The 20526-nt window shown below is 43.8% G+C and overlaps 9 protein-coding genes across 9 annotated transcripts; 6 read left to right on the top strand and 3 right to left on the bottom strand.

The window, feature by feature from the left end:
• The first annotated feature begins 65 nt into the window (after positions 1-65).
• Positions 66-1222, top strand: V1516DRAFT_676942 (thioredoxin-like protein). Its single transcript, XM_066922501.1, has 3 exons — positions 66-277; positions 343-974; positions 1033-1222. Exons 1-3 carry the CDS (start codon positions 146-148, stop codon positions 1076-1078), a joined length of 810 nt encoding a protein of 269 aa, XP_066776764.1. The 5' UTR covers positions 66-145; the 3' UTR covers positions 1079-1222.
• Positions 1085-3347, bottom strand: V1516DRAFT_676941 (ABC1 family-domain-containing protein). Its single transcript, XM_066922500.1, has one exon. It carries the CDS (start codon positions 3046-3048, stop codon positions 1210-1212), a length of 1839 nt encoding a protein of 612 aa, XP_066776763.1. The 5' UTR covers positions 3049-3347; the 3' UTR covers positions 1085-1209.
• Positions 3287-7312, top strand: V1516DRAFT_676940 (uncharacterized protein). Its single transcript, XM_066922499.1, has 3 exons — positions 3287-4245; positions 4308-4743; positions 4799-7312. Exons 1-3 carry the CDS (start codon positions 3703-3705, stop codon positions 7000-7002), a joined length of 3183 nt encoding a protein of 1060 aa, XP_066776762.1. The 5' UTR covers positions 3287-3702; the 3' UTR covers positions 7003-7312.
• Positions 7313-9164, top strand: V1516DRAFT_676938 (eukaryotic porin-domain-containing protein). The gene has a single exon (XM_066922498.1). The coding sequence runs from the start codon at positions 7667-7669 to the stop codon at positions 8819-8821; it is 1155 nt and encodes a 384-aa protein (XP_066776761.1). The 5' UTR covers positions 7313-7666; the 3' UTR covers positions 8822-9164.
• Positions 9165-9186: 22 nt separating this feature from the next.
• V1516DRAFT_676935 (uncharacterized protein) lies at positions 9187-11378 on the top strand. Its single transcript, XM_066922497.1, has 2 exons — positions 9187-10881; positions 10947-11378. Exons 1-2 carry the CDS (start codon positions 9550-9552, stop codon positions 11193-11195), a joined length of 1581 nt encoding a protein of 526 aa, XP_066776760.1. The 5' UTR covers positions 9187-9549; the 3' UTR covers positions 11196-11378.
• Positions 11379-12274: 896 nt separating this feature from the next.
• V1516DRAFT_686184 (PhoG like DNA-binding family-domain-containing protein) lies at positions 12275-13849 on the top strand (the record flags this gene model as incomplete). The annotated part of the gene is made up of 1 exon (XM_066923652.1): positions 12275-13849. The coding sequence occupies one exon, from the start codon at positions 12275-12277 to the stop codon at positions 13847-13849; it is 1575 nt and encodes a 524-aa protein (XP_066776759.1).
• A 408-nt stretch (positions 13850-14257) lies between these two features.
• V1516DRAFT_625158 (Pex12 amino terminal region-domain-containing protein) lies at positions 14258-15438 on the bottom strand (the record flags this gene model as incomplete). Its single annotated transcript, XM_066919695.1, has 4 exons — positions 14258-14680; positions 14729-14998; positions 15047-15282; positions 15336-15438. The coding sequence occupies 4 exons, from the start codon at positions 15436-15438 to the stop codon at positions 14258-14260; spliced, it is 1032 nt and encodes a 343-aa protein (XP_066776758.1).
• A 1856-nt stretch (positions 15439-17294) lies between these two features.
• V1516DRAFT_413815 (EXS family-domain-containing protein) lies at positions 17295-19137 on the top strand. Its single transcript, XM_066919005.1, has 2 exons — positions 17295-17758; positions 17819-19137. Exons 1-2 carry the CDS (start codon positions 17605-17607, stop codon positions 18901-18903), a joined length of 1239 nt encoding a protein of 412 aa, XP_066776757.1. The 5' UTR covers positions 17295-17604; the 3' UTR covers positions 18904-19137.
• On the bottom strand, positions 18898-20106 carry V1516DRAFT_676927 (nucleolar protein 12-domain-containing protein). The gene is made up of 3 exons (XM_066922496.1): positions 19902-20106; positions 19650-19819; positions 18898-19587 (listed from the first exon to the last, which is right to left on the bottom strand). The coding sequence occupies exons 1-3, from the start codon at positions 20051-20053 to the stop codon at positions 19136-19138; spliced, it is 774 nt and encodes a 257-aa protein (XP_066776756.1). The 5' UTR covers positions 20054-20106; the 3' UTR covers positions 18898-19135.
• Positions 20107-20526: the final 420 nt, after the last annotated feature.

The following is a 20526-nucleotide window of genomic DNA, read 5'->3' as shown; positions in this document are numbered from 1 at the left end:
CATCACATGATATAAACTTTATTGCGCAATCGGCTTCGACGAGTGATTACGGAAGAACCCAGACCTTGACTGATAAATAATTATCTATCGTGTATATTTCTGCTTTAGGATACATTCGATTGCTGTTTTTATAATCTAAACAACGATGGCTTCTATTTTGCGTTCTGTTTTGTTTTCTGCTCGTTCAGTTGCCCCTCGGGCAACTGTTTTCCGTCCAGTTGTTGGTCGAACTGCAGCAGTAGCTCGAGCGTTCAGCGTTTCCCGAGCTTCATTCGAGGTACTCTTTGTTCAATTAATTTTAATTCAAGTGAAATATAATTCAGAATGTTGACAATAGTTTAGCAATCTCTCCGTCTTGGCTCACCTGCTCCTAATTTTCAGGCCCTGACTACCGAAGGTCCTATCGACTTTCATGAGTTTATCGGAGATTCTTGGGTTATTTTGTTTTCCCATCCTGCCGATTTCACACCGGTTTGCACGACAGAACTCGGAGCATTTGCCAAGCTAAAAGATGAGTTCACTAAGCGCAATACGAAATTGCTCGGTTTGTCCGCAAATGGCATTGAAAGTCACGCGGACTGGATCAAGGATATCGAGGAAGTGGCTATGGACGGTCCCGGCAGCAAGTTTTCCTTCCCGATCATTGCTGATCCCGAGCGAAAAGTTGCATTCCTCTATGATATGGTTGACCATCAAGATCTTTCCAACATCGATAAGGCTGGCATTGCGTTCACAATCCGCGCCGTATTTATCATTGATCCGGCGAAGAAAATCCGCCTGTCGATGCTCTACCCTGCTTCTACTGGTCGCAACACTGCTGAAGTTCTTCGTGTTTTAGACTCGCTCCAGACTGGTGATAAAGCCGGTGTTACCACCCCTATCAATTGGATTCCTGGTGAAGATGTCATTGTTCCTCCCTCCGTTTCCGACGAGGCAGCTAAATCGAAATTTGGCGAGTTTGTCGCCGTCAAGCCGTATGTTTTATTTTGTTGCTTACTCACACAGAAAACGCTAACTTTTATGTTAAACCAGTTACCTTCGTTACACCAAGTATCCCGAAGAACTTCTGAAAAAATAGACTTTGAGCGGTTGGTCGGTACAAGATCCCCAATTGGATGGTAAAAGTTGACCCATTTCGGAATATTAATCAAATTTCAGATGATTTTTTCTATCAAAACAATAACCCACTGACCCCAAATTAAGTATTAATTACATATGCAACAAATTCATCAACCAAACCGTAATATCAAACATTTTCACTTTTGTAGTTCGCTTGTAGTAAGTCCAATACGCAGTTGTTTCACCACTGATCCAAGCCCAGCTATATACGGGATACGCTTTTAGTTTCTCCGTATCATCATCAAGCACTGTTCGAGCACAGTACATTGCCATGATCAAAAATGTCCGTTCAGGTCCTAGGGAAGTGTCGAGACATTCGTCTAGAGCTCTAGTAAGATCATTGGTTTTCAAAATTAACAACACAATGTTCGGCACCTGTGCCAAAAGTTTCATAAGACTCGGCATGAGGCCACCTTGGACTGCGTTAACCATTTTCTGCATTTCCTGTTTACTTCGACGAGTCATTATCGATCCTTTAGCATGCTCAAAGTCGCGTCCTGTGATGGCACTCGCAAACAGGGGGAATTGAGAGTCTGAAATACCCGCAAACTCATTAGCGTATTTACGCATGCTGGATTCATCGGAGTCGATTACAGCTAACCAAAACCTAGCATAGCTCCGACGAAGCAGGGTAGGAATCTCACGATATAATCCATGATCGTACAATACAATCTCAAAATTTCGACCCCGGTTATACCATGGACCTTGTTCGGATTTAGGGAGTGGCCGAATGGCCAAATTTCCGCCATGAGGATCACAATGAAGGCGCACACCTGGAGTGAAGATCATAGTATTGAAAATATGCGAAAGACATATCGACACTTCATTTCTCGATATATGATGCTCATTTATGAAAACCAGATTGTCAGGTCTTGCCCCGGTAATGTACTCCATGACGAGTATACGGGGTTTGGCCCAGATGATGTCGGGTATTCTCAATGCGGTGAGCTGCTTGCGCGTTCGAAAATACTCTTGAGTGAAAATCGCATTTTCTGCTTCTTTGGTGAAGTCTAGTTCCACAAATATCGACTCGTTCAGTTCATTATACAACCATAAAAGTGAATATTCCGGAAAAAATCGATCGATGGCGGAAAATACTATCTTCGTAAGCTTTACATCGAGCGGAATGAACTCTGCCAGAGCGGGATGCTGAAACTTGACTGCCACTTCTTCACCGGTGTCACGTAACCGGGCTTTATGAACCTGGGCCAAACTGGCCACGCCAAGCGGTTTCGGATCTAAATCAATGAAAACCTCATCCAATTCTCTTCCCGTATCGTATTTAAACATCTGTTTGATGCTCTCCATCGATGAAGTTGGACACTGATCTTGCAGTGGAATGAAGGTGTTTGTCCATTCAGGAGGAAGCAGATAGGTCATAGCACTGATATGCTGTCCCATTTTAATGTAGATTCCAGCATTATCTTCTATAACTTTGTAAGTTCGGTCTGCGCACCGTTGATGGCATTTTGATAGCTCTCCCGCGCGTTCTTCATCAGTGTCGAATTTTTTGTTCAAAATATTACGATAATCGTTAAAACATAAAGCCGCCGCTACAACGACCCGAGAACTACGTTCGGACACCATGGAAGCATGACCAAACATCTGTTCGAGCTCGTTGTAGTAATACGACACAGATCCAGTAGCTGCTAGACCTAAAACTGCAACTGTCTTGCTCAAGCCGGTCGCTGGAATCAAAATCTCGGTCGCAAAAGAACGCCGTCCTCTCCGCCGGTTCTTACTGTCTCGGCTATTGGAATTACCTTTTTTTGAACTATTGCTTCCAAAATATGTGTGTCTATTTGTCCAAAAATGCATCTTTCGTTTCGACGGGTCAAAGGCTGAACGCGTAGAAGAACGGAGCAAGACTCGCGTCGCAAACGACCATAGTCCACCATTGCAGCTGCTTGGATTTCTTAGTGACCACATTATAAGAAATGTCGCGGGCACAGCCTTTCGAATTATGATCTGCCAGTCTGCTACACTTCAGCTCTCTCAGCATGTTCGCGTAGAAACAAATATTTTCTCACGTGAACCACGGCAGAAGCCGGACGCCTCTCCGAATAGACCCGAAGTCAATAACAAGGGTTTAGTGTTAATCCTGGGTTTCTGTCCCGATAATCTATGTCCTGATCAGAAGAACTATGGAACAATTTTCTACGCTGAGGGAAATATGAGCAACGAGCAGAGAGTCCACGATAAGATCAGACTTGAGACCCCAATAGCAAATTCCTGGACAATATTTCGTAGAATTTTTATAAATTAGCTTGTAACTGATTTATAGGTACAACTTAAAACTTGCACCAAGATCGTTTTCGCGGACTTCGAACGACTGTGGTCGAGAGCGTCTGCTAACCATCGTGGCGCTGCTTCGTTGCTCTTCCTTGAATGAAACTCTGTTTGAAAATCTCTAAAAACCTCGATTTTTCTATCCTTTCTCCCTTAATTTGCGCTCTGTTGTCGAACGCAGATCGACTCTGTTGCTCTGTCGTTTGTGCTGTTTCCTCTAGACTTTGTCAATTCATAATTTTTCGGTCGTGAATTCTTTTGTTTCTTCGTCTGGATCTGCTCTCTTCCCCTCAGATGAGGCGTCTTCGCTCTCAAGATAGGTTTCTCTGGCCTGTCTCTGCTTTTGACTTCGCCAGACTCTTTATTGTTCTTCTATTCTGCTTTGCATCTTTTGCAGCGACTTCGCAGAACTCGAGCAATCGGAGGCACCGAGACCCAGGCGTAGCACTTGCTGATATTTACTCTCCAGACCCCAGACCTCAGAAGCAACCTCGCACTCTCCCCAATAAATCTCCAGCTACGGATGGCCGAATTGGTCACTCTATCGCATCTCAACAAGGAGCGGCTTTTGAGGCTCCGGTCCTAGGCGATCAGCGTCAGATCGACGACTGGAAACTAGAAGATTTTCTTCTAATTGCTACCGTTGATGGATCACTACACGCCTGTGAGCGTGACACCGGCACAGAAATCTGGACGCTCGAAGGGGAAGAGTCTGTAGTGAAGGCCCCGCCAAAAAATCCTTTGGCCTCCAAAACTGAAGACGACGACATAACCTGGATCGTTGAACCACTCGGAGACGGTGCTCTCTATTATTTTAAACCCGACACAGGACTACAGGTAGGTTGTTTTTTGGATTGCTTCTGTCAGTGGAAATAACGCATCCATCGCTAACATGCTAGAAACTCCCTATCTCTATCAAACAACTAGTAGCTGAATCGCCATTTTCCATTTTCGGCGATGACAAGGTTTACACAGGATCTCGCTCTACAACTCTCTACTCGGTCGATGCACATAATGGTAAGGTCTTGAAAGTCTACGGCTCGGGCTCGGCTTCTCCGGCACTGTGTCCTAATGATATCGACGACTTTGATGATGATGACTGGGATAATATATTTGGTTCTCATGAGACATTTTTAGTTGGACGTACGGAATATCGCTTGCAAATCGAGTCTCGAGTTGGCTCAAAGGACAGCACGATTTGGAACGTGACATACTCCAGTTGGGTCCCCAACAATATGGATGCTGATTTGCTTGGGCAGCATACAGTCACTCCCGATAATCTTTATGTTTATCCTTTGCATGACGGAGCAATATTGGCGGTCGATCGCTTTAATGGTATGTTCATCCTTACTTTCGCTATGCAAGATCATTCAATCTAACCATGAATCAGAATCCCGTTCATGGTCTCGTGTGTTACCTTCGCCAGCAATCACGACATTCGATGTTTTTGCTCCCTATGAACACAACGGCCATCATGAAGAACCCTTTGTCATTCTTCCCCAACCAAAATTGCATGAAGTGCATCATGGTCCGGACAGCACAAGTCTATCTACCTTTGTGAGCAAAACGAATGATGGAGGCTGGTACGCTTTATCAGCACAATATTTTCCTATTTTGGTTAAGACAGCCCCCATTGCCAGATGGAACCTTGGTATCATGACCCCGGACAGTGAGAATCCCCAGCAATCTCTGATAGGTGTTCATGATGGCAAGAGGTCCAGTTTCATCCCGTTGCGCGGTATCGAGGCTCCTCATGCTCAACCAGCTCCTCAGATCGATGGCTCTGAGCGAGGTTATGCAAAACAAAATTTCTCTCTTCCACTACGTGCATTATACGATGTTATTTTGGCTACTCCTTTGCTTGCTGCTGGATTCATCTATTTACAGCGTAAGCATGGCATCTCTGTTACGCTGTCACAAAAGTCCTCTATGCGTGACTATTCGAATTCCGAAAGCATGAATAGTAAATCCGCAACAGATACTGCTGATAGGGCAAGTAATGACATTCAATTCTCCTATAATAATGATCCAGTAGCTGCAGATGCCAGTGCGGAACCGGACACAACTAATAAATTGACGGTCCAAGCCGGTAATATCACTCCTGTCAAGAAGCGGAAGCGAGGTACACGTGGTGGCCGACGTGCGAATACCAACAAAGACAGTAATGACCGCCAGGAATTGGTTGCCGATAAATCGAATAACAGCGAAGGTAGACTACGGATAATATCTGCTGAAGGGAGCTCTGGTAGTCTTACGCACAAAATCAATTCACTTGAAGTTACAGACTCTGTTCTTGGATACGGGAGTCATGGAACAGTTGTTTATAAAGGAATGTTTGAAAATCGCGAAGTTGCTGTAAAGCGAATGCTACTTGACTTTTATGATGTTGCATCGCATGAAGTCTCTTTACTGCAGGAAAGTGATGATCACCCTAATGTTGTCCGTTACTTTTGCAAGCAGGAAAGTGAGAAGTTTTTGTACATTGCTTTAGAGTTATGCCCTGCCACTTTACAAGATATTGTGGACCGCCCGCAGGACTTCGAGATGCTCACGAATCATATGGATCCACAGAAGGTGTTGTATCAGATTGCTAACGGTCTTCAATATCTTCATTCGTTGAAAATTGTCCACCGGGACATCAAGCCGCAGAACATCCTTGTAGCCCCTCCAAAGGCACGACGAGATGTGGATCCTTCAAATGCGTCCGTAAGGCTTCTGATTTCAGACTTTGGTCTTTGCAAAAAGCTTGAAGGTGATCAGAGCAGTTTTCGGGCGACTACTGCTCATGCCGCCGGAACATCTGGTTGGAGAGCTCCGGAACTACTAATCGAAGCTGAGGAGTCTACCGGTACTTCTAGTACACATACATTGTCGCAAAGTAATCAACATACTGGAGGTTCGACCTCTGAACCGGCGGTCATTGATCCGCTATCCAATCGTCGTGCGACGCGTGCTATCGATATATTTTCTCTTGGCTGTGTTTTTTACTTTGTGCTATCAAATGGAAGCCATCCTTTCGGAGATCGATATTTGCGCGAAGCTAATATCGTAAAGGGAGAGTTTAGCTTGGACTATTTAGAGGCGCTGGGATACCAGGGAGTCGAAGGAAGAGATCTGATTGAGCGGATGCTTGACCGGGATCCTAAGAATCGGCCTACGGCAGCCGAAGTTATGATCCATCCATTTTTCTGGTCCAATCAAAAGCGTCTGGATTTTTTGCTAGAAGTCTCCGATCGTTTTGAAATCGAACCTCGTGATCCACCGAGTATTTTACTAGAGGAGCTTGAGTCGGAGCCCCAGAAAGTGGTCTACAATGATTGGTATAAACGGCTAGACAAAAGCTTGATTGAAAATCTGGGCAAGTACCGGAAATATCACACCGACAAAGTTTTAGATTTATTACGGGCTTTGCGGAATAAAAAACATCATTATCAAGATCTTCCACCTAATGTTCAGCAAGCTCTCGGTACAGTTCCAGATGGTTTTCTGGCTTATTTTGCACAACGGTTTCCTAATCTGCTGATGCATGTCTATCACGTTGTGAGTCGTAACCTGCGCGACGAACAGCAATTTCGGCCCTATTTCACTGTATGACGAAATTGAGCTTTCACAAATTTTATTTTTATAATTTGTTTTATTTATTTCTGTTGATGTTCATATGGGAACTGAGGGTAAACAAAAGCGATGTGTGTTACCTGCTAATGCTGGCGTTTTCTGAATTTTGGGTAACTTTGGGTGTTTTATCCTTTTGCATTTATTGGTCTGTCAATTTAGATCGAATCAAATATTTTCATATATTCTTACTCCGTCTTTTGCATAAATCGTAATTGACTATTTAGTTAAACCAAGTCACTCACTAAGTACGTCTTCCTGAGTTTAACTCGACCACTGGGAGGCCGGAAGACATTGTAAGCAAGAGGGATTTAAACCTGACGGTCCGAAATAATTTTCCAAATATTCCCAAAGGCACCCGAAAGCCGGGCATTTTCCTAAAAGATTTTGGAGGTAATAAGCAGTTTAATTTCAATCTAATTTCGTGCGATCCAACGAGAAGAAAGTCTTTGAACAAGCATAGTTTGGATTAGCTGACAGACGAATTGCGACTAGGTTACAGTTTTGCCGATTAGCCAGATATTTGTCACGAGCCGGGTTGACACACATACTTGGCCGATAATTTGAGACAGATTTGACGGGAGATAGTCGAAAATAAGACAAAAGAGCAATTCTTGAGTTGGATTGAATTGATATCAGATACGTGATGGCGACAATAGAAGATCAGCGATTGGAATCTATCCAAAAATCGCTGGCATCGCTTGCTATTCCACAGAGTGTTCGGGAGACGAGCTCATCATTGACGAATACAGTCAAAGCTGCGCCAGGAGTGTCGCATGTGCTGGGATTGTATAGTGCGATGGCCAAGCGGAGAGCAACATTTGGATTGACGACACCGTTGAAACTTGACGATTACGCGCGTGAAGTCGAGCGCGACTTGCTGACGTCGTATTTTTTCTCGTCCGGTCTGCGAGCTGATATCAACCATACCCTAAGCGTAAAGCCCATGTTCAATGTCATGCACACGTTTCTAGTTAATAATGGTCGAGGAAGTCCATATACGTATTCGATCAACTGGGGAAGCGATGAGACATTTTTGCGGGGTTCGCTAGACTCCGATTTGAATGTCTCTGCACACATTGCTGCTCGTCTGCCTGAAGGCATGATTGGCCGTATTCAAGCTCATTCGTCGAAGCAGGATACTCAGGGAGTCTATGAGCTTGATATTCCCGGAGCAGACTCGCTTTTGACTCTACGTGCGGCAAATCCATCGCTGATTGATAGCAAGGTTACCGGCATGTATGGATTCTCGTTTTCACAGAGCATAACAAAATTTTTGTCTCTTGGCTTGACGAGTAGCTGGCAACGTCAGTCTGCTCTATATGGAGCGAGCACTTCGTATACATTAGGTGGCCGCTATGCGAAGGATTCGTATGTCGGGTCTGGTGTACTTTCCATGGAAGGAATGCTTGGCCTCAATTATTTTATGAAATTCACTCCCATGATATCTGCGGGTGTGTCGACCAACATCGATCTGACTGGCGTTTCTAGTGCTATGATGGAAGATCCTTCTGCAGCTTCGTCGACGACTATTGCGTGTAAAATGGACTTCCCCGATACGTCGACCCTGCGTACACAGGCCGACTCGACCGGAAAGCTCACATTCACGCTCGAGCGACCCCTTTCAGAGACGACAAAGTTTTCTATTTCTGCGGAACTTGATCAGGCTAAAAACGCGTGCCGGACTGGTTTATCAGTGCAGTTTGAAAGCCAAAGCGAGGGTGTTGAAAACCTTAGTCGAACCCTGCAGACCATGCCTCGTGAGGAGCAGCGGAAGTACATGGCCGAGCCGCCTCAATAAGCGAATCGAGATTTTCACTGTATTAATCGTTTTTGCATGCTTGGACTTTTAGTATTGTAGATTTTGAGGGTGGCCTTTTATATGGATAAAGACCCTGAACGGATTTATCATACTGGAAGACGGTTATGTTGTATCTACATATTCTTGTCCTGTTCATCGATGCAGTCTGGTTTCTACAGTTTTGTCTGCTTATACTCTTCCATGTATTTAGTACAATCTCACATCTTACGACCAACTCATAGCTTTGATTTAACCGAAAGATGTCGTTCTGTATAAAAAAATCCTATTTTCTGTTAGAAAGATTTGTAAGGATAATATAATGATAATAGATACTATTGCCCAATCTTGGGAACACAAACAACTCGAGCTGACATTCTTGCTCAGTAAACTTTGAACACTTTGTTTGGGACCGACCATTTTGCACTGTGGAATGATTCCTGAGAAAAAGTTGTGAATAGATTTTGGCACCGACTGAGACAGCAGACAGCACTAACTCCGGCAGACAAAAGCGGTCCGGAAAATGATATTGGTTGGACGGAGGATACGCCACTGATTCCACAAAGTTCAGCTTAAGCGAAATAGCAACGACAGTCTATCTCTGGGTTTTTCAAGAACAGTGAGCAGTAAATGTTGTTCGACCGATAGTATTCCTATTTATCACTTCTTTGCTGCTTTTTCTTTCTTTGATCGTTGACGTGAGCGCGAGTTGATTGAATTTTCAAAGCAAAATGCAAAGATGGACAAGAGCAGTGCATTTTCAGAGACTGATTTCAAAGCAGCTAGCAGCTGTCAAGAACTACCGAGAAAGTCTACCGGTTCATCGGAGATGGAAACACGGTGGACGCAGCCAAGTCCAATGGGGAAAAGAAAACAGACAGCGAAGAAAGAATGACAATTCACAATGTATGGTGGATTCTATTGTGAGTTCTGGGTCCGAAACAACAGACGGAGAATATAGGGCCCAAATCCCGGCTGATCACTCAGATTTCCAATCACTTGATCAACAATTCGACCAACAGCCGGATCCACTCGCCAGGCAACGCAAAAAAGTTCAACGAAATAAAGAATCAAGAATTGGAAGTAGAGAACGGAGAAAATATGCAACACTCGACTCGATGGATTCACACGACGCAAGCGACTCCAAGGAAATGGAACCCTTCATATCGCGATATGGAGCTTGGGTAAAGACAGTATGGATGAGCGACAAGTCCCAAGCGGACGAAACTTCTCCACAACAAGTTCGCAAGAAATTCAAAGAATTTCTGTATGGAGAGCACGAAGGGAAAAGTCTTCGATGGCTGGCAGAACAACACCACCAGAAATACGTGGACGAAATGACTAAAGGTACGACGGCCGATCAAGTTCTGGGACCACATAAACTGGATACGGCGGTAACGCAATGGCAGGAATCTGAATCTGGTTCTGAAAACATGTACAGCATTGGAAAGCGCAAGCAAATTCGGCTTCTCACGTGGGAAATAATCGATTCTCGCCTCAATCGTTTGGTCCACGAAAAAAACTACCGACAAGTGATGACTTTGGCAAAGCAACTGGGCGACTCTGAAATGCTCGTCTCCTTATATATCTACAACACAATCTCCCTGGCCTTATGCCGCATGGGAAGTAAAAATGGCGTTTTCACAGAGGAAATTTTAAATCTGATCAGAAATATCGAGCAGATTGGACGCAAGCCAACAACACAGATTTTGCGTAATCTAGCTCTGGCGACGAAAAACTCTTCGAGTCAATTATATCGATACGAGGCGAAGAGGTTTGCTGAGAAATATTTTCATAAACTGGATAGATCCGAACTGTCAGCTTTAATCAGTAGCTGCATTAAATCTAATAGCTTGGAAGAAGCGTTTGAAATTCTTCAGTCTACACGAGGATTGGTCGAGATCGAGATAAGCGTTATTACCGATCTCATCGATAAATTGCTGATCCGTCGAGAAACTGAAACTGCTGTGAGAATCGTGAAACTGTATTTTAGTGACAACCAGTTGCCCGAAAACAAAATCGTTTTTCAATACTGTCTGTCATGTGCAGCAAGAGATTTCATGGTAAGTTTGCTATGAGTTCGCTTTTCTTTAGGACGACTAATACTAATGATTTGAATGACGCATAGTACTCGGAAACCAAATGGATATGGGATAAGTATGTGGCTGCAGGAGAGCTGGTGCCTGATAATGGAACTTGCGAAAACGTCGTCATGCTTTGCTCTCGGGAACGAGACCTAGCACTTGGTCTTGATGCGCTAAGATACCTTGTGGCACGAGGGGTAGAGGTGAATTCTTTCTTGGTTCGCTGTGTGGCTGCTATGTATGCGCAAGCAGCCCTAGGAAAGCTCGAAAACAAGGTGGTGGAAGGTATATAGTGCTACAGTTAGATTTGCCAATCCATGGATGTGTTGGTCTGTGGACTGCTAGCTGGAGAGGAACAAAGAAGCACGAGAATGAGTAGAACTGTGGCGCCAGCTGGGCTAACAGAGTCGGAGGGGCGTCCACGCAGAACTTGAATTGTATATAGAAGAGGAATTGAAATGTTGGAGCATCAAAGGCACTCTGCTTTTTGCCAAAGCCACTGGATGCGCAGGGGTACGTAGTCAGGCCAAAGAGGTCGAGCAAGCGACTTTGCAGGTGAGCAGAAGCACAGAAATATCCGGAAATAGCAAAATGGCTGGCCTTAGTGTCTAAAGGAAGTTATTACATAACCACATTGGGAAACACGCCATGGCCTCTCCAACCGTGAGAGGAAGGAATGATCCGCAGTGGATGGCTAGAACAGGCAGTAGCACAACCCAAATATGTGCAATTCCTGCCAGCCACTGTCTTAGATCCCCATAATTCAACGAAGCTCCTTCACACCGGAGTCTCGAGACAAGTTCCACCTTTCAGGCGAGGTTTTGCCTTACTCCTCGACCCGTGCGCATCCATTGGTGTGTGCTCCCGTCCGCTCTCGCCCGCTCTCGCTCGACGTTTTTGACCAGGAACATCCGAGCCCGTGAAGGTGCGGCGGTGCGGCGGTCAGATGTAGCAGTAATAGCAGCCCCAATTGCTACTTCTGCACCCGCCACAGTGCAGCCCCATGCGGCGATTTCCTTATAAGGAAAGATAAGTGCGGCGCGAACGGGTCTCACAAACCGGAAGTTGCTCAAGGGTCGACGAGGGCTGCGAGATACAGCGTATGATGCTGGAGGAAAAATGAGGAGGACAAAGGCGATGATTAGTTCTGGGTTTGACTAAAAGAGATTACATCGTATTCGACGAGAACAGGGATCTGAACTGCGGATTTGAACGACTGAGATTTTTGCTGTCTGTTTTACCAATATCGAGTGCGCGTGCATAAATAGACCCGTACTCGCTTCTGCCGATCCGCAGTCATTGATCTGTTACTGTCTATCGCAAGCTTTTCTTCCTTCTTAACTTTTCTCCACCTCCGTGCTTATTACAGATCATGGCCCTCACTTCTCGAACCTGTGCTCAAAACCTGGAATCGTTGCTCTACAATCATAATCACATGCCTAAGCATAGCACCCCGCAGCAGCCATACCTTTCTTCGAATGCCGCGAGAGTTGGCTACTCCCTGGCTTCGATCCTGGCTGATCCCATCGATGACGCTGGCAGCCACCACGCCAGACCGACCCATGAATCACCATCGTTTCGGAGCTCTATTCAGTCTACCAATAGTACCAACAGCAACAGCATCCACGATCCAACCATCAACTTCGATTATTCCTCGCAGTCGTCTTCGTCGTCTGGTCTATCATCGCCAGCTTCTCAGTCCTCACCGAAGCCATCGAGTCTCGCGAGCGCTGCTGCTGCGTCCGCGGTCGCCTCGACTCTTTTGCCTACAGCATCTGGCTGTGGCCGTCCCTCGGCCTGGCAGCAATCACTACTGCGAGTTTTTGAGGAGTCCATCTCTAAGCAGTCGAGCATTCTTGTCCAGATGTCCAGCAGTAGCTCCTTAGACGAACCTCATTCTCAATTTATATTTCCCAGTGTCACTCGTCAGCTACTGTTTGCCGCCACTGATGATTGTTCTGGATCATTTAACGGACAGTCCTTGCAGCCGGTCACAATCAGAATCAATGCTACGATTCCTCGAGGGTTACGGACTGAAGGCTCTTACGGTCTTGCCTATAGACGTAATTATCTCTCATTTATGACCTCGGTTAGCTTTGAAGTGCCATCTGCTGCACCCAATAACTTTGGCAAACCCGAGTCGCAAGACAATATAAATCATTTTACTACATTGGAGCGTCTCGATGGATCTTCATCTATCGTGCGAATTAAGTGGTTTGGTATCGGCATACAGGCTGAAGATGACAAGGGATCTCCCGTTGAGTTGATTCAGCACACTTCTAAACGAGATTTCGGACCACGGCGCAGTCCTGTACTAACTGCTATCAATCCAACATATCGATTTTCACCTGTTCCGGCCACAGTACTTGCACATAATGTACGACCAGATCCTCAAGGCATTTACTCTAGCTCCATTCCGCGCTCATCTCCTCATTCTAGTCAGTATTCCAACAGTCCGTCGGGACTAGCCATGGTTCCTTCATATCCCGGTTGCCGAAGCGTAGGATATGCAACACCTCCTCCATCTACTCTCGATATGTCACATTACTCTTCTTCCGCTTGTCTCGCGAACAGACAAGTTCAGGTGAAGCAAGAATACGATGACGAGTCTGACGAAGCCGATGCTCAAGACGATTTCCAATCTGTCGAGTACCAAGAGAACTCGGCACTCGACGTGACGGATGTTGTTGTATTTGACCGGATCCAGTTCAAGCGAGCAACAGCCAATAACGGGAGAAAAAATACTATCCAGCAATTGTTCCGGATCAGTACGATTCTCTATGGCGCCGCGGACGAAGAAGACTGCTTAGAATGCACATCTGTCGGAACAGTCAGTAATGGACGAGGTATCCGATATATTGAGCTACAACGTATTTCCACTGGCGGAATTCTAGTTCGAGGCCGGTCTCCGGGCCATTATACAGATCGCCGACTGGATATGATTTGATTAGAATTAATTTACTAATCCTCTATATTTACTTTGCTATTTGATTTATTGTTAACCGGCGTTAACTTGTATGGAGTCATATTTGCTTTGCGTTTGAACCATGGCTGCTTAATATTTGCCGATTCATCTTTGCTAGTTTTGTGTATATTTGTTAAATTAATTAAATCTGACCTTCCACAAGTTGATTTTAAGTAGCTAGGCATTTGGCATCGCTGGGTTCCTCGCAGAAATATTATTGCCTATCGCGCTGTATACTTTCTCTACGTGAAACAGTTTTGTAGATTTAACCTGTAAATAATTTCGCAGACAATATCAGAAAATACTCCAATGAACTTAATAAAGTCGAAAGCATTTAAATGCTAAACCAGTGTCAGATTTGCACCTATACCATTTTACCTAAGAATGACTTCATGCAGCTAAAAGCAATAGATTCTGTTCTCGCGCAGGTTGTCTGCATAGTGGACATTCAGGTTTCTCGCCACACCATTCGCAGATACATTCCCAACAAAACAGATGTCCGCAAGGCGTACAAGTTGGATTAGTCATATAGGACAAGCAAAGAGAGCATTTCCGAGAATGTTCTGAGATGAATGTAAATGTCGATTCGTCTGATAAACAAACCGAAGATTGTCTCTGCTCGTTATCCTGAATTTGTTTATTATCAATGACAATTGTCGATGCTTCAGGGATCGATTCTGTCTCGCGATCTTGAGGAGAGAAGACTAAACGAAACTCGCCAGAAGCTTTGAACAGTAGCCGGATTGCCAATAATAATCCAAGAATCTCATATCCTGGTCTTTGCTCATGCTCTTTTAATTTCCGAGGAAATATCTGTAATAGTTAGTGGTAAATCATTTATCTAAAACACACCAAACTTACATATCGAATTCCCAATAGCCTGTTTCCAAGATGATAGTAGCTACCGTAGAAATAGAAGACAGCAAGATGCAAAATAGACAGGACTTCGCCAGACAAGATGATATTTAAATTTCGCAACAAGGACTTCCGAAGTCTATGTTTCCAGTCCTTAGGATCTGAAGAAGTGGGCCACGCTTCCAGATATTTCTGAAGCTTGTAAGTAATTTTCGATCTGCTTTTGGCTAGGATGTATGGTATTATTGAGTTTGCAGCAACATATGCAATCCGTTTCTATTTTGTTAGAATCGTCTTGATTTTAGATGATCTTGCGATTCTTACTTTTGCGCTAGGTAACTTCGTCATCGAATTTGTCACTTGAAATATATCGCAGTACTCTTCGCCCAATGTCCTAGCTTTAGACCCAGACGTTAGCCCAAAGTACATGAACGGGACCGCAAACGACAATTCATCGGCATGTGTCTGCACAAACCGCGATCCATACAAGATTCCCAATGCAGTCGATAGTTTGTCATGTAACACAGATTTCACTTGGTCATCTTTTTCGGTCGACCGAACTAGAATTGACGGTTAGTGAATTCCACCATTTCATCCCGAACGATTGACATACTAATATCCGCCGCTGTGGCATATGAAAACAGAGATCGCGTATGTGTACTGTGATCTGTCTCCTTTATAGTATCCGTGACTTTAATCTCATTGTTCTTTTCCATGTTTTTATAAGTCTAAGCTCTATCGATGGACAGATTAGATCTCATTCGAATTGGTGGGGAAATAGAAGCCTTCCATTACAAACACTTGATAAGGTGTATGTACTACCTATGCATGTGAAATTGAGCTGGTATCCAGTTTAAGGAATATCCAAGTATCGCAGGCAGGCTTGTCATATTGAGCTATTCAGGTCATTTGTTTTGATACAGTGCTAGGAGATGGAACAATGAAGATTTAGATGTGATAAAATGAATCGATTATTTGATTAAGATGAACATGACTTTGTCAGGCTTTCCTCCTGCAGACTTCTCTCTTCCTATATATATTTAAGCAGATCTTGGCATTCTAGATCTCACGCTCGAATATTCTGACAGGTCACTTTATTTTATTACAATATTTCTGGGCTTGTAGTCGTGGCAATTCTAATATTGCTGGGATATGCTATCCCTAATCTGATGACAACAACATTTTGAGTGGATATGATGGAAATCAAAATCGAAGCACTCCACTACTCTGCCGGATCTTTGGCGCAGTGATGAGAAAAAGACCATTGATCTATGATAATTAAAATTCGTTGGAATATTCAGATAAGTGCTATCACTGGATGCGTCGCAGCTCCTCTCACTAAGGACTTACTAGCTGCACTGCCGATTCTGCAATAACAAAGTCACTGTATAAAAAGCTCTAATTACGTTACTGCAAAAGTTAGATAGTGGTCGTCTATTTGTATTCAAGCTTCGGTAAGGGTAGAATCTTATTATGCTCGATTCATAGACTCGTTCGAACTAGATTGTAAAAAGAGAAGCAGGCTGTAAGAACCTCAAAGCATAGAGAGCCCGGCATAGAACTTTAAATTAACTAATTTAACAATGCTTTCCAACATTGTGATTTGTTAGTACACTATACTTGGAAATTTACTTCAAGAATCTAGACCCGGAAACCAGGTTCGGTTGCGTAACGATATCGAACTCAAAAGAATATTCAAATCGGAATGTTTATGTAGGAGCAACCAAGTCTCGAGTCATTGAATCAAAACCAAGATTCAGTATAGTGTCGAATGGAACTCCTTCATAAATGACTCGTCATCTAAACACTTCACTATCACCCTAAACATTCAGCGCACATAAGATTTCGAAAAGTAGTTTCTATTAGAGCCAGCTAGCGCTGCTCGGGTTGTTCTCTGACCAACAAGACTACTGCACACGGCCCAACTTGTGCCAAATTCCACCTCTGGCGAAAACAGCCGACAAAGCCCAGCCAAAGAGGCCCAGTAGCTGATAGTTAGAGTTTTAGATGTGGGTGCCTTGAACGGGACAATTTCAGGTCTCGAGAGCCGGCAAGATCTAACGCAGAAGCAGCTACAGCTTATTTAAGATTGCAAAACCTTAAAACTGTTCCTGGATACCTCCTTTTTCATGCATGAAATTCTCACGCGAAGCTGATTATTTTTGTTGCACACTATATTAATGCACTAATACTTGCATTTGGTCGAAGAAAATGGCCAGATGTTGAACAGAAGCTGAGAGTCGACCTTCGTGACTAGTTCTGACTCTGAGGCATGGAAATGCGAGACCGACTAACTGGCCAGGTTCCAGGAACACAGATCAGGGGAGAGCGAGCAATCCTGTCAGTATTGCCAAAAAGATAGGCGTAGGCTTGAGAATTTGATATATACTTCGCACCGAAAGAAAACTCAGATGTAAATCAAATTACTAAATATGAAAAATATCTATTGCTCTGTCACTTTGAATAAAACTACTTGGTTCTCCAGATATTTTTCTGTTGATACGACTTGTTGTCTGTCACTGGCTGAGCTTTAACTCTAATGTGGCACGGTGGCTGCGAGCCTCTGCTACTTTTTGGTTGCAACCATTTTTCGTCTTCGGTGCCTTTTCATGTATCCCTATTCCGTGATTTTGTTGTTGTGTGCACTATTTTTTCTGCAAATTTTCGCCCGTGAGAATCACAGGAACTCTGCTATCAAGCAGCTGGTTTCAGGACTTCTTACCTACGTACTCTCACGCGTCACAGAGTGTCGGTCCCAATTGCTCTTGTCACGTCGGGCTGGTCGCACGAGCGTTGAAGATATGCTCTCTGCTTAGTTGCATATTTTTTTGAAAGCAAACAAAAATCCAGGTCGTCTCGGGCGTCGTATCAACTGAATCATCATGAGTTCGAGTGCCCAAGTGGATAGTGAGCATCAGCTTGCTGATCCGGTTGTTCTGGGCACCGGAACGGCCAGACAAGAAGTTACAGATGTATTAGATTTGTTCAGCGCTTACTTCCCTCTTCCTTATCGCGTGATAGCGACAGTTACTATAGGTATGTAGATTTCGATATTAATATCTATGAATCTCGCGAAATTTGGTTCTAACATCCTAGGTGTTTGGGGTTGGACTTCGGTATTGTATGTTCTAAATCGGCACAACATTAACGTTGAATATCTTCTTCGCTTCAATTTCCAGCCTGGATCTGCTGCTCCATTATACAGATCTGCATATCAGATCGCTACAATGCTTACAACTGTCTACGGAATATGCACTGGATTTATGTGGCTTATTTCTATCTTTGGCAAATCGCTCATTTTTTTTGGCTTTGATGTTCTTCCATTCCTCTGTCTCATAGTTCTTCCAGTCTTGATTTTTTATACCGGTCACCAAGGACACCATCGAGCAGCACGATACCGGCTTTTCCAAACATTTCGACGAATATCTCTTGGAGGCCTTGGACATGAGACTCGGTTTGCGGATACCATTGCGGCAGATGTGCTGACGAGTTATTCGAAAGTGCTCGCGGACGTTTGGATCATGATATGTATGCTACTTTGCGGCAGATCTGTCGCAGGGATCCCCGACCGAACATGTGGAGGCGAGTGGACTATTCCAATGATTATTTCTGTTCCGTATTTGATCAGATTACGTCAGTGCTTGACAGACTACGTTCGTTCAAATTATAATCGTTCGCATCTTCTGAACGCAGCCAAGTATGCAACAACATTTCCAGTTATAATTCTTTCAGTAGCCAAACATAAATTTGATGAATCTTTTGGAGCTGCATACCTTGGAGCAATCACTATATCTAATCTATGGGTGCTGTCGATGCTGATCAACTCGTTATTCTCGTTTTATTGGGACGTTAGCCGGGACTGGGACCTGAGCATATTCCAACTCTCCAGAGATAGCAAGAATGAGGTAAGCCGGTCTGGGCTCAGAGAAATCACATATTTCCCTAAACAGTTTTATTATCTTGCGATAGCTTTCGATTTTGGTCTTAGATTCACCTGGAGCCTGAAGTTGTCTCCGCATTTATACTTTTTTAATGATTTTGAAGGAGGAGTGTTCGTGCTCGAGGTGATGGAACTTTTCAGACGTTGGATTTGGCTCTTTCTTCGGATCGAGACAGAATGGATTCGGTCTACTAAAACAGGAAAGCCAGGCAACGTGATGTCAGACGTTCGAAACGCCTAGTATAGAATTGGCTATTAATTTCTAATTTTTTTTCTGCGCTTTTATTTTTGTTTAGCATTGTAGGGCTTCAGCTGTATAGACGAGGAAGCTAGAGAGGCGTGTAAATAATATGTTAATAATCACAATTTCATTCATAGCGTGAAGGTAAAAATTTTTAATAATGCTGGACTCCGTCATATTCCATATCTGGTTGCTATTGTACAAAGATGGACTAATGAACTTGGAAAGCGAGTTAAGCTCTTCTATTCCGTTGAAATTCCTTCTTTCGGTTAAGAGACCTTTCTTGAGAAGTTAAATATTTAAACTTCTTTTTCTTCTGCTTTGGTGGAACTGGGATTCCATTATTGATTTTCTTCACTCTTTGAGCATAGAACCCAGCTTTGACAAGACTATTTCTGAGAACTTCTTCAGTCGAAGGTTCTGGTACCGGAGGTCTTGGCTTAAATTCGAGAGCAGCAGTAGAGTCGTATGCTTCAATTACCACTGTTGTCTTCGAATCTGTGCCGGCTTCGTCGTCGCTTTCGAAAGTCTGTGTCACGGACTTGCCCTTTTTTAAAATGCTGTTTATATCAGGTGTTACCGACTGTTCAACCTTTTCGGAATGGTCATCAATACCAGTCCATTCATCTTCGTTCTGGTCGTCATTGCTCGAAAGGTCACCTTCACTATCTAAAATACTATAGTCTATGATCCGTTAGATCAACAGTCTTTACTCTGATACAGAAGAAATCACACATATTTCATACCATTATACAAATTTTGTGCAAACTGCATTTTTTCTTCAAGTTCTTGTTTTCTTTGCTCTCGAATTGCGCGACGCTCCTCTAGTTTTTCTCGTCGCTCCTGTTCGACTGCTTTAGCTTGTGCGTACTCACGGCGCTCGACTTTGCGTTTATGGAAGCCCGTTAAGTATTCTCTGTAGCGAAAATCAGCCCAAAATTCTTCTTCTTGGAAGCTGAAAAAATACAGCAGCTTCTCGAAAGGGTTAGATCACTTACTGTCGTGCTTCCGAATCAAATGTGATCTCCCTCGGTCTTCGATCTCGGCGTCCTCCTGGTCTCCCTCGAAAATTACCAGAATTATGGCCTCCTCGACTTCCGCCGCGACTTCGACCACGAAAACCACTGCTTGATTCCTTGCCGAGTCGCATTTTTATTCTGTTATCTTGTTTCAATCTTCAATACGTGTGACAATATCAAAATTACCATAGGCCAGAGCCGCTAAAAACTTGCTCCCCGAGTCGCTCCCTGGGACGTTGAATTAGTAACCCTAATCCGATGTTTGTCTCTTCTGCTCAATTCTCTAACTAGTAAAATATAGGCAAGCAAGATGAAACGAGCATCCTTGCATACTAATACAATCTTTAAATCATTTGAGATTGTATTTTGATTTTAATTATTTGTCATATTATTTGCCTTTAGTTCTGACCGTTCAAAGATTTGCTAATCACGTGATTGAGCGACAAAAATCAACTATCATCGGTGCAGTTCACTTACTCGCAACATTTGACTGCGCCGTTAAACATTAGTGATTGACCATTTTGGTTAAATTCTGTGGAGTTCCGATACAGCGACATTTGAGATAGGATATATTTTGATTTAATGCATGTTCTATGAATAATTT

This window comes from Lipomyces oligophaga (assembly GCF_038497815.1).
Source record: "Lipomyces oligophaga strain CBS 7107 unplaced genomic scaffold V1516scaffold_5, whole genome shotgun sequence".
NCBI classification, from domain to species: Eukaryota; Fungi; Ascomycota; class Lipomycetes; order Lipomycetales; family Lipomycetaceae; genus Lipomyces; species [Lipomyces] oligophaga.
The sequence above is the reverse complement of the archived record's forward strand: the minus strand, read 5'-3'. Positions and strand labels throughout refer to the sequence as shown.

Excerpts from the sequence above, each read along its gene's own strand:
- V1516DRAFT_676942 (XM_066922501.1), top strand. The coding sequence starts at position 146 with ATGGCTTCTATTTTGCGTTCTGTTTTGTTTTCTGCTCGTTCAGTTGCC. Across the intron at positions 278-342 it reads TTTCCCGAGCTTCATTCGAG|CAATCTCTCCGTCTTGGCTC; the intron begins GTACTCTTTGTT and ends ACAATAGTTTAG. Across the intron at positions 975-1,032 it reads GAGTTTGTCGCCGTCAAGCC|TTACCTTCGTTACACCAAGT; the intron begins GTATGTTTTATT and ends ATGTTAAACCAG.
- V1516DRAFT_676941 (XM_066922500.1), bottom strand. The coding sequence starts at position 3,048 with ATGTGGTCACTAAGAAATCCAAGCAGCTGCAATGGTGGACTATGGTCG.
- V1516DRAFT_676940 (XM_066922499.1), top strand. The coding sequence starts at position 3,703 with ATGAGGCGTCTTCGCTCTCAAGATAGGTTTCTCTGGCCTGTCTCTGCT. Across the intron at positions 4,246-4,307 it reads AACCCGACACAGGACTACAG|AAACTCCCTATCTCTATCAA; the intron begins GTAGGTTGTTTT and ends CTAACATGCTAG. Across the intron at positions 4,744-4,798 it reads GGCGGTCGATCGCTTTAATG|AATCCCGTTCATGGTCTCGT; the intron begins GTATGTTCATCC and ends ACCATGAATCAG.
- V1516DRAFT_676938 (XM_066922498.1), top strand. The coding sequence starts at position 7,667 with ATGGCGACAATAGAAGATCAGCGATTGGAATCTATCCAAAAATCGCTG.
- V1516DRAFT_676935 (XM_066922497.1), top strand. The coding sequence starts at position 9,550 with ATGCAAAGATGGACAAGAGCAGTGCATTTTCAGAGACTGATTTCAAAG. Across the intron at positions 10,882-10,946 it reads GTGCAGCAAGAGATTTCATG|TACTCGGAAACCAAATGGAT; the intron begins GTAAGTTTGCTA and ends AATGACGCATAG.
- V1516DRAFT_413815 (XM_066919005.1), top strand. The coding sequence starts at position 17,605 with ATGAGTTCGAGTGCCCAAGTGGATAGTGAGCATCAGCTTGCTGATCCG. Across the intron at positions 17,759-17,818 it reads GATAGCGACAGTTACTATAG|GTGTTTGGGGTTGGACTTCG; the intron begins GTATGTAGATTT and ends CTAACATCCTAG.
- V1516DRAFT_676927 (XM_066922496.1), bottom strand. The coding sequence starts at position 20,053 with ATGCGACTCGGCAAGGAATCAAGCAGTGGTTTTCGTGGTCGAAGTCGC. Across the intron at positions 19,820-19,901 it reads TTTGATTCGGAAGCACGACA|AGAATACTTAACGGGCTTCC; the intron begins GTAAGTGATCTA and ends TTTTCGCTACAG. Across the intron at positions 19,588-19,649 it reads TGCACAAAATTTGTATAATG|ACTATAGTATTTTAGATAGT; the intron begins GTATGAAATATG and ends AACGGATCATAG.